The sequence below is a fragment of the Sminthopsis crassicaudata genome, chromosome 3, assembly GCF_048593235.1.
Source record: "Sminthopsis crassicaudata isolate SCR6 chromosome 3, ASM4859323v1, whole genome shotgun sequence".
Lineage (NCBI taxonomy): Eukaryota > Metazoa > Chordata > Mammalia > Dasyuromorphia > Dasyuridae > Sminthopsis > Sminthopsis crassicaudata.
In genome coordinates, this window is record NC_133619.1 from 612,564,933 (window position 1) to 612,576,731 (window position 11,799).

Genomic DNA, 11,799 nt, shown 5'->3' on the forward strand with positions numbered 1-11,799 from the left:
TGTGACTTCTCCTAGAGCCTGAGAGTCCCTACACATAAGACGAGGGGCTCCAGCAGCTCCCAAATGTCAGCAGGAAAGAGGGAGGAGGGTGCTGGCTCAGCCCCAGGAGGGCTTAGCGTGGAGGCCAAGAGCCCAGGGCCTCCCAAAGAGCCATCAGCTGTGGGGGCTGGTCCCCTTGTAGAAAAGGTGGGCCAAGAATCAGCCCACAATGTGCCCGTCTGGCCTCGGGGCAGCACTGGTCTCAGAAAAGTGCCACCATGTCTCTCGGCCCATGTCGGGCCACAAGAAGGCCAGTGCCCTTAGCAATGCCTCTCGGAGCCCTGGCCGTGGCAGGGACCAATCCTGGCCTGCCCTCCCCCCCCCCGCCCGCTCCTAAGGGCCCCAGGAGGGACTTGCTTGTTGGTGATGGCCAGGAAACCCCAGTGTCTGCATGGACACAGGCAGTGTCTCCAGAGGGGGTGAGGGGGAGGTCCCCTGGCCCCGGGAAGTGGTAGTCCCCAGCGGGGCTGGAAGGAGCCTGGGTGTGGGCAGTCGAGGGTCGGGGCTCCAGGCTGACTCAGCTGCACGCTGGTCAGAGGCCTTGACCCTTGCCCCTCTATGGCTTCCATAAACCCCTAGGCTCTGGGAAGGCCAGTCCGGCACCTCCCGCCAGCAACACAGGCTCCTTGGGAGCCGCACTTGGTCACCAGCACTGTCCCCTGTCCCCAGGCTGCCCCTCTCCCAGCTCCTCAGACACGCATTGACTTGGACCATGAGCCCGGGCCCCCGAGGTTTCCAATTTCCTTTTCCCTGGTGTTTCAGCCCGAGGCTAACTTGGTGGTCCCTCTGTGCATCCCCGCCCCAGTGGAGGTGGGCATCCCAGCAGGGAAGGGACAGGGCCAGGCAGGCCCAGGGGTGGGGCTCTGAGCAGGGCAGCTGCGGCTTTTAGACCCTTCTCTTTCTGAAGCCCGGGTGCTCGGGGAAAGTGGGGAGAGCGCGGGAACTGCCCAGCCTGGCCCTTCACAGTGAGGACTCGGGCTCCGCTCCACTTAGTTGTTGTCAAGGTCGGGGCTTCTCACCATAAAGTCTCCCCTGGTTTGGAGCGTGCTTCCAGGCCCTCTGCGGCACGTGGGCAGGCAGGCCCCCGGCCAGTCGGACTGCTGAGGCCGAGGAGCCTCGTTGGCCCCTTGAACCTGGCCTGGCCTTTGTCCTACGTCAAGGAGTCCCTGCTCTAATTCTGGAGAGATCCGAGCCCACCTCTTCCCCCTCATCCCTGAGGAAGGGTCTGAGAGTGGGGGAAAGGCTGCCAAGTCTTCTCTCCCAAGAGTGAGTGCAGCTAGGAGACGAGCCCTCCCAACCCCTGCCAGGACGCTACTGGTCCTCTCCTGCTCCTCCTCCTGTCCTCTTCCTCCCTCCTTCTTTTCCTATCCTCTTCCTCCTCCTCTCCCTCCTCCCCATTTCCCTCCTCCCTGCCCAGGTGTAGTCTAACCCAGTGTTTCTTTCTGCTTCCTCCCTACAGGTCTGTGCAGACTTTTGCAGACAAATCAAAGCAAGAAGCCCTTAAAAACGACCTGGTGGAGGCTTTGAAGAGGAAGCAGCAAAGTTAAACTCGTCCTCCCGCTAACAAGCCGCGCTGTGCTCTCACTAGATTTCTTTCTTAGAGAACTCTGCCTCCGCCGCCCCTGTCACGTAACACCTGCTTCCGAGCTGCGCCATCCCTCCCGTGAATAAAGCTGTCGAAGCCTTCTCAGTCTGAGACCGACTTCCCGCCACATTCTCCCACAAGACCTTCCTTCTGGGTTTCCCCTGAGACCACGAGTTGTCGTTGGGCTGGTTATCTGTTCTGTTCTGGATTTCTCGTCTGTCTGTTGGGTTCTCCCCGCCCGTGTCCCCTCCTCCCCTTCCCCACCCCTGCCCCCCCCGGTCCATTTAGAGGCATCACAGTCCATCCGTCTGTCCGGGCCCGCCCCCCATCTTTTGTTACATTGGTGTAAAAAATGTAAAACACAAAAAATTTATGAAATACTGTGGTGTGTGAAAGAGGAAAAACTGGAAGTCCCATTCCACGGGTGTGGGGGAGATGTCGGGGTGGGGGTGGGGGGCCCCGAGAGGGATTGGCGAGGGAGGGGAGGCCGCTCTGAGAGGAGCCGAGGTGGGTCCTCAGCGTTGTTCTTTAGGCTCACCCCCAGTCCCAAGGAGACGCTATTTTCGGGGGAAGGGTGGGGGGAGGGAGCGGGAAATCTGCTTTACCGTTCTGCTCTTCTATCTAGCCTGAATCCAGGCGCTTTTCTGTCGATTTTTATGGAATGCAAAAAGGGTTTTTTTGTTTTATTTTGGTTTTTTTTGTAAAGCTTAAACTGAAAAAAAAATTAAATAAAATAAATCTACATCTTATACTTGAGCCTCCATACTTAAGAGGGAAAAAAAAAAGGAAAGAAAATCATCTTTAAAAAAAATAATAAAAAGAAACTGGGAAGCAGTAACCATCCACCTCCTCAATTTATTCCCTGGTCTTTCTCTCTAGCCTGTGGATTATTCAGAGTTCTGTGCACCAGCATGGTGGCTTGGGCTGGGGGTCAGGGAGCGGTTCTGGAGCCCAGGCCGGGCTTGTCCCGGGCAGAACCTCCCCAGTTGGAACCCCACCCCCACCCCAGTGAGCCCTGTGGAATGACAGCCCTGCCACTAGCGGCCTGTGGACCTCTCCCTTCTCCCCTGTTGTCCCACGGCTGAAAAGTGCCTCTTGTACCTTGGGAGGCCATGATTGCAAGCAGCTCTCTAGGCCTCCGGGATTCTTGCATAGGAGTCAGAGCTGAAAGGGAACCCTAGAAACTTAATTCAAACACCCACTGCAGAAGATACAGGCCTGGAGAGGTGGCGCGTCCAAGCCAGAGCTCCGGCCGCTCCACAAAGACTGCCCATGATGCCCTTCCCCCACTTCGGGGACACCCCGGGCTGGCCCCTCGGCCCCCTCAGTCTTTCCCACAAATCTAAATTGTTAGAATCTAGAGGAAGCTTGCAGCCTTGCCCCAAGTGCACTTGTAATCCTGTCCAAAAAAGGCAGGAAGCATGGTCTCCTGAGGCAGTTCTTAAGGATCACCATCTTCCTTTGCTAGACGCCCCCTAACCGTTCTGATGATAGATGTTAGCGCGGTGTCAGGGATCGAACTTAAAGCTTCCTGGCCTCTGCCCGGCAGATTCTCTCTCTTCCCTTGGAGATGAGGATCCATGTCCGTCTCCAGGGGCCCCCTTCCCGCGAGCTTCCAAGACGGCCGGTGGATCCTCGGCAGTCAGACGGCCACTTTAAGGAGTCGCGAGTGTCCTTCGTGACTTCTTGGGAAGAGCTAGGACCCCCTTGGCACCTGGGAGAGCCCCGCCAGCCACTAACGCCCATGTGCCGTTTTGTTTGGGGTGGTCTCAGGCCAAGGGGAGGCGAAGTGGAGAGAAAACCTGCTCGTGGTCCACACAATCCCCAGTGGGGGACAAACCGTCCGTACTACCTGGCACTGCAGGGCAGCACCTCGGAGACTCCCAAACAAAGCGCTGGGGGAGTCTGAGGGGCCAAGAAGGCTGAGCCAGGGAAGCAGCCACGTCACGTCGGAGTCTTCGGACGGACCGGGCAGCGCTGCGCTGTAACTCCAGGACGTGGCCCCGTCACATTGTGGAACTCCTCAAGAGGAGGAGGAAGGGCATGTCGGGCAAAGGAACAAGGATGTGGCATATACAGCAGGAGGGCACAGGTGGGTCTGGCAGGAGTGGCCCAGGTGGGGAAGGGAGTGCTAGGGGAACAAGGGAGCCAATACAAGGCGGAAGGAGGAATTCTGGGCCAGGGAAGCTTCAAGTCCTGCCTCCTAGGGGTGCCCTCGGTCTCACCTGTAAAAGGAAACAGCGTGCTTCCCAGGGATGTGCTACAAAGAGTTAATGCCTATATTTCGACCATGTTTAACACAGATTATTTGCCATCTAGGGGAGGGGATGAAGAGGGGGAAATTGGAACACAAGGTTTTGCAAGGATTGATGTTGAAAAATTACCCATGCATATGTTTTGAAAATCAAAAGCTTTAAAAAGAAAATAAATTTTATAAATAGGAAATAGTTAATATATTTTAAAAGTTTGCAAAAGTATTTAACATGCAGCCAAGCTCCAGTCTCAGATGTCTCCTGTGATCTCCAACACTCCTTCCTCATCTTAAAGTAGTCAGCATTTATTAAGCTCCTACTATGTGCTGGGCACTGTGCTAAGTCCTGGGAATACAAGAAAGAGGCTAAAGATAGTCTGCTGTCAAAGAGCTCATGATTCCCTTGAAAGCCCAGTATGACTTCTCTGATTCTCACAATGATCCTATGGGACAGATGCTATTTATCCCCATTTTACAGATGAAAAAACACCCTGAGGGGGTCTCTCAGCTACTAAGCATCTGAGGCAGAGTCTAACCTGGACCTTCCTAACTCCAAGCCCAGTTCTCTGTTCACTTCACCACCAAATGTTGTCCAACTTGGAAGTGCTTTGTGTCAGTTATTCTTCTTACTCGTCTGATAGGAGTGCGAGACGCTGTCGTTACTGAAATGTTACTTGAGATGTGTGTTAGATGCCAAATGTGTGACCTTTGGAGTGGAAAGTTATAATGAGAAGTAAGTTTGAGAAGGGAACTCGAGTTCTGAATTCATGGAGAGAATTCAAAATAGAAGGACCTAGATAGGTCTTTTGAGGAACGATTTCATGAAGGATGAGGAAGAGGATGAAGAATCCGGGATGTTAAAAGTATTAAAAAATTAAAAATTCTGTAGAGGCCCTCACTTTCAGGCAAGTGAGTTTCTTTTTTTTTTTTTTTTTTTTTTTTTTTATGTTAAATATATTACAGTATATTCTAGATACAATATATGTGTGTAGAACCGAATTTTTTGTTGCACAGGAAGAATTGGATTCAGAAGGTAAAAATAACAGTTTACATTCATTTCCCATTGTTCCTTTTCTGGATGTAGCTGGTTCTTTCCATCATTAATCAATTGGAATTGGATTAGCTCTTCTCTATGTTGAAGAAATCCACTTCCATCAGCATACATCCTCGTACAGTATCATTGTTGAAGTGTATAATGATCTCCTGGTTCTGCTCATTTCACTCAGCATCAGTTGATGTAAGTCTCTCCAAGCCTCTCTGTATTTCTCCTGTTGGTCATTTCTTATAGAACAATAATATTCCATAACATTCATATACCATAGTTTACCCAACCATTCTCCAATTGATGGACATCCATTCATCTTCCAGCTTCTAGCCACTATGAAAAGGGCTGCCACAAACATTTTGGCACATACAGGACCCTTTCCCTTCTCTAGTAGTTCCTTGGGGTATAAGCCCAGTAGTAGTATGGCTGGGTCAAAGGGTATGCACATTTTGATAACTTGTGGGGCATAATTCCAGATTGCTCTCCAGAATGGTTGGATTCTTTCACAACTCCACCAACAATGCATCAGTGTCCCAGTTTTCCCACAGCCCCTCCAACATTCATCGTTATTTGTTCCTGTCATCTTAGCCAATCTGACAGGTGTGTAATGATACCTCAGAGTTGTCTTAATTTGCATTTCTCTGATCAATAGTGATTTGGAACACTCTTTCATATGAGTGGAAATAGTTTTAATTTCATCATCTGAAAATTGTCTGTTCATATCCTTTGACCATTTATCAATTGGAGAATGGCTTGATTTCTTATAGATTAAAGTCAATTCTCTGTATATTTTGGAGATGAGGCCTTTATCAGAACCTTTAACTGTAAAAATTTTTTCCCAATTTGTTACTTCCCTTCTAATCTTGTTTGCATTAGTTTTGTTTGTGCAGAAACTTTTTAATTTGGTGTAATCAAAATGTTCTATTTTGTGATCAATAATGGTCTCTAGTTCTCCCTTGGACACAAACTCCTTCCTCCTCCACAAGTCTGAGAGGTAAACCATCCCATGTTCCTCCAATTTATTTATGATTTCGTTCTTTATGCCTAAATCTTGGACCCATTTTGATCTAATCTTAGTATGTGGTGTTAAATGTGGGTCCATGCCTAGTTTCTGCCATACTAATTTCCAGTTTTCCCAGCAGTTTTTGTCAAATAATGAATTCTTATCCCAAAATTTGGGATCTTTGGGTTTGTCAAAGATTAGATTGCCAGGCAAGTGAGTTTCAACTGTATTTGATAAGCAATCTTTGTCCATCTTCAAAAGGACCGATGCCTTGCCTTACAAATGAATTGGATTGAAGTGAGGCAGTTCACGAAATCCTCCGTCTCTTCCAGGGTCATCAAAGTCTAGTGATAAGGCGAGATCAAGATGACCGGCGATGGCCCAGGATGCTGTGGGTGACTGATGTCATCGATGTTTGATCAAGCTTTAATAATAGCACTCCATGGCACCTGCTTCGGCCGCCATCGTGGTTCTCATCGTCCCATTCCTTAGAGGAAGTCTTCACGTGCTCACATGAACATCTCTCTAACTCACCAATGGATTTGAGATTCTCAGCATCTCAACCTGCTTTGCCCTTTCTGCCAAGATGGTTTCTGGGGGGGAGGGGGAGTGTAGGGTGGGGTTGGAGCCACAAGTGAAAGCTGTTTGTCAGATGGACACCAGAGATAGTTAAGCAGCCCTCACACCAAGGTGCTATGTATAAAGAATACTTGGGTCACATGTCAAGAGTGGAGGAAGGATAAAATAATTATATTCTCAGATCTATTTATCCAGCCCTCACCTCTCTCAAAACTTCCAGTCCGACATCTATTTATCCAGCCCTCACCTCTCTCAAAACTTTCAGTCCTACATCTATTTATCCAGCCCTCACATCTCTTGAAACTTTCAGTCCTACGTCTATTTATCCAGCCCTCACCTCTCTCGAAACTTTCAGTCCTACATCTATTTATCCAGCCCTCCCTCTCTTGAAACTTTCAGTCCTACATGTATTTATCCAGCCCTCACCTCTCTTGAAACTTTCAGTCCTATATCTATTTATCCAGCCCTCACCTCTCTTGAAACTTTCAGTCCTACATCTATTTATCCAGCCCTCACCTCTCTCGAAACTTTCAGTCCTACATCTATTTATCCAGCCCTCCCTCTCTTGAAACTTTCAGTCCTACATCTATTTATCCAGCCCTCACCTCTCTTGAAACTTTCAGTCCTATATCTATTTATCCAGCCCTCCCTCTCTTGAAACTTTCAGTCCTACATCTATTTATCCAGCCCTCCCTCTCTTGAAACTTTCAGTCCTACATCTATTTATCCAGCCCTCACCTCTCTTGAAACTTTCAGTCCTATATCTATTTATCCAGCCCTCACCTCTCTTGAAACTTTCAGTCCTACATCTATTTATCCAGCCCTCACCTCTCTTGAAACTTTCAGTCCTACATCTATTTATCCAGCCCTCACCTCTCTTGAAACTTTCAGTCCTACATCTATTTATCCAGCCCTCACCTCTCTCGAAACTTTCAGTCCTACATGTATTTATCCAGCCCTCACCTCTCTCAAAACTTTCAGTCCTACATCTATTTATCCAGCCCTCACCTCTCTCGAAACTTTCAGTCCTACATGTATTTATCCAGCCCTCACCTCTCTCAAAACTTTCAGTCCTACATCTATTTATCCAGCCCTCACCTCTCTCGAAACTTTCAGTCCTACATCTATTTATCCAGCCCTCCCTCTCTTGAAACTTTCAGTCCTACATGTATTTATCCAGCCCTCACCTCTCTTGAAACTTTCAGTCCTACATCTATTTATCCAGCCCTCCCTCTCTTGAAACTTTCAGTCCTACATGTATTTATCCAGCCCTCACCTCTCTTGAAACTTTCAGTCCTATATCTATTTATCCAGCCCTCCCTCTCTTGAAACTTTCAGTCCTACATCTATTTATCCAGCCCTCACCTCTCTCGAAACTTTCAGTCCTACATCTATTTATCCAGCCCTCACCTCTCTCGAAACTTTCAGTCCTACATCTATTTATCCAGCCCTCACCTCTCTCGAAACTTTCAGTCCTACATCTATTTATCCAGCCCTCACCTCTCTTGAAACTTTCAGTCCTACATCTATTTATCCAGCCCTCACCTCTCTCGAAACTTTCAGTCCTACATCTATTTATCCAGCCCTCACCTCTCTCGAAACTTTCAGTCCTACATCTATTTATCCAGCCCTCACCTCTCTCGAAACTTTCAGTCCTACATCTATTTATCCAGCCCTCACCTCTCTCGAAACTTTCAGTCCTACATCTATTTATCCAGCCCTCACCTCTCTCGAAACTTTCAGTCCTACATCTATTTATCCAGCCCTCACCTCTCTGGAAACTTTCAGTCCTACATCTATTTATCCAGCCCTCACCTCTCTCGAAACTTTCAGTCCTACATCTATTTATCCAGCCCTCACCTCTCTGGAAACTTTCAGTCCTACATCTATTTATCCAGCCCTCCCTCTCTCGAAACTTTCAGTCCTACATGTATTTATCCAGCCCTCACCTCTCTCGAAACTTTCAGTCCTACATCTATTTATCCAGCCCTCACCTCTCTGGAAACTTTCAGTCCTACATCTATTTATCCAGCCCTCACCTCTCTCGAAACTTTCAGTCCTACATCTATTTATCCAGCCCCACACCTTTCTCATAACTCAGTCATACATCTCCAATTACCTCTTAAACATCTTGAACTGTCTTGTAGACATCTTTAAGCTCAACATGTCCAAATTTTATTTTCCCCCTAAAACCATCCCTTCTTCTAAACGTCCTTATTACTGTTTAATGTTCCCAATCGCTTGGGCTCACAATCTTTGTGTTGTCCTCAAGTCTCTTATTCCTCAATTCTACCTTCAAAACACCTTTCATATTCATATATATGTTCCCTTCCTCCTCCCCTCATCTCCTCACATCTGGATTATTACAAGATTCTCCTGATTGATCTCCCAGTCTCATCTCTTCCCTCTCTAATCCATCCTTCACTCAGCTGTCAAATTGATATTCCTTATTTATGGGTCTGACCGGCATCATCCCCTATTCAATAAACTCCAGTGGCTCCCTCCAGGATTAAATGGATTACCTCCAGGATCAAAGAGAAAATCCCCCATTGACTTTTAAAGTCCTTCACAACCTAATCCCTTCCCACATTTCCAATCTTCTTACACCTTACTACCTCCCTATCCCTCTTTATCCTTGGCTATCCCTCTTGCCTCCTCTCTGTCCAGCTGGTTTTTCTGGCTTCAAGACCCAGCTAAAAATCCCCCCTTCTGCAAGAAAACTTTACCAGTCCCCCTTAATATTTGTTCTTTGCATTAGAAACTATCCCCATTTTATCTTCCATTATCTGTATTTGGATATTGATCCAGGCTTCTCTTCCTGACCCATGAAATAGCCTTTGATAATTCTAAACCATTCCAATCCCACAGATGTGTTTGCTCCACACTGGACACCATGCTTGGTGCTGGTCATAAAGAGGGAAATTAGGTGAAAATAAAGCCTGTGGGCCATCAAGAAGCTTGTGTTCTAGGGAGGAGGGCCAAGAGAAAACACAAGATACATACAACACAAATGCAAGAGAATTTTGGTAGAGAGTGGACACTAACGGTCGCCTTAGGAAATACTTTTGTAAAAGTTACATGCAAAGATATGTCGTGTGATGCTCTCAGAAGGAGGGGATGAGCACAAATAGTAATGGACCTTAGGATTCTAAATCTAATGTAGCCTGATGCTTAAGAGCCCCTTCTGGGGATTATTTTTCACTTCCGGACAAGGCTTCCCTGTAAAGGGCTAGAACTGAGCAAATGCACTTGGATAATGGAGCACGTGAGACTAATTGCCAATTGGACAGTTCCCTGTCAACTTGTTTGAAGGTTGACCCTCCCCAGCTGTTCTGTGCTGACTTGATTGGTGGGACAAAGAGGGGGGGAGTGACGTGTGTGGGAGGAGTAGAAGGAAGAAGAGGAAGTGAGACACAGAAGCTGACTCAGTCTTTATAGGCGTTTGAGGGAGAAAGGTGTGTGTGAGGGAGCTAGGCCTAACCCCCTGACCTTGACCGTAAAAGATCAAGAATAAAGACGTTTGGTGATCCTGACTCCGGCTGATTTCTGGGAAGACAGAGTTCCAGCACTTCCCTGGAGGAGATGGCACATAAACTGATCCTGAAGGATGTGAGGGATTCTGAGAGTCAGAGGCAAGGAACAGGTGCATCCCAAATGTGGGGAACAGCGTGTATGAAGGAGGGGAAGTGGAATATCCTGCACAGGGAGCAGAAAATCAGGCCAGTTGGGCTGGAACAGGATGTGAAAGGAGGAGGAAGGCACCCCTGCTTGTGCCTTCCCTCCCTCCCAAACATGTTCATATTCAGTTATTTTTCAGTCATGTCTGACTCTTCATGATCCCATTTGAGGTTTTCTTGTCAAAGACGCTGGAGTGATTCCCCTTTTCCTTCTCCAGCTCATTTTAGAGATGAAGAAACTGAGGCAGACAGGTGACTTACCCAGGGCCAAGTTCTGAACTCAAGGTGAGTCTTCCAGACATGGGCTCTATCCATCATCGTGCCCTCCTTCCATTCTACCTTCTTTGCATATACTCATTTTAGCTTTAGGATGACTATATTTTTAGTACTTATAATTTATATAATTATTTTTACCATTACGTGAAAAGGCCATCTACAATAGGTATCCCACTCTCTTCTTATCCCTTTACACAGTGGCTTCTAACCTTTCTAACCTATTCTATCAAAATTGCCTTCTCCAAAGTAATTAATGATCTCTTTAACCAATCCAATGACCTTTTCTCAATCCCTCTCTATCTTCCTTGACTTCTGTGCAACCTCTGATGCTGCTGATCACTCTCTCCTCCCTCAGACTCTCTTCTCTCTAGGTTTTCAGGACACCCCTCGCTCCTGGTTCTTTTAAAGAAACAAGGTTCTCTTCCTTATCTGACCACCGCTTCTCAGTCTCCTTTGCTGGATCTTCTTCCAGATCATGTCTTCTCACCACAAGTGTCCCTCAGGTTCTCTCCTGGTCCCCCTGCTTCCTCTGTTGATCTCATCAGCTCCCCTGGATTTATTGGTCATTTCTATGATGATTCTCAGTCTACCCTCAGTCTCTCTGCCGACTTCCAATTTCACATCTCCAACTGGATGTCCAGTAGACCTCTCAAACTCCCCATGTCCAAAATGGAACTCGCTATCTTTCCTCCTCCCTATAACTATGGAGGACAACGCCATCCTCCCAGTCCCTCAGGCTTCCAGCCTGGGAGTCCTCCGGATCCCTCACCCCACATACCCATGCTTGTCCACTACACTTGCACCTAATTCCCTTCTCTCCTCCGACACCGCCTCCACTCCAGAGAAAGCTCTCACCCCTCACAACTGGACCAATGCAGTAGTGCTGGTGGGTCTCTCTGCCTCAAATCTCTCCCCGCTCCAATCCATTCTCCATTCAGTCACCAAGGGAATTTTCTAAAAGCCCAGATCCACTTCCACTCAATAAACGGCAGTGGCTCCCTATACTCTTCAGGATCAAATATAAAACGCTCCATCTGGCTTTCAAAGTGCATCAGAACTTAGCCCCTTCTTACCTTAGACCTTCTCCCCCACATAAACTCTTTGATCCACTAACACTCCATCTCTTAACTCCAGACATTTTCTCTGGAATTCTCATGCCTGGAACACTTTCCTTCCACCAATACAACTACCAAACTCCCTGACTTCAAATCACAGCTGAAACTTCCCCAAACCCTCTTAATCCCAGTGCCCTCCCTCTGTTAATTATTTCCTATTTATCTTTTGTATAGCTTGCTTTCTATATATATGTTTCCATGCCATCTCCCCCATTAACTCCGGACCTGT

The 11,799-nt window shown here is 47.6% G+C and overlaps 1 protein-coding gene across 3 annotated transcripts in view; it reads left to right on the forward strand.

Moving 5' to 3' along the window:
• Positions 1–2,373, forward strand: part of CAPZB (capping actin protein of muscle Z-line subunit beta) — a 160,244-nt gene extending 157,871 nt beyond the window's left edge. For 2 of the 3 annotated variants that reach the window (XM_074306071.1, XM_074306070.1), the window contains exon 9: positions 1,499–2,373. In XM_074306071.1, coding sequence (XP_074162172.1) covers positions 1,499–1,586 — 88 coding nt within the window. In that variant the 3' untranslated portion in view covers positions 1,587–2,373. Of the gene's footprint in view, positions 1–1,472 lie in introns of all 3 variants that reach the window. The other variant, XM_074306072.1, reaches the window with a different exon arrangement.
• The last annotated feature ends 9,426 nt before the right edge of the window (positions 2,374–11,799 follow it).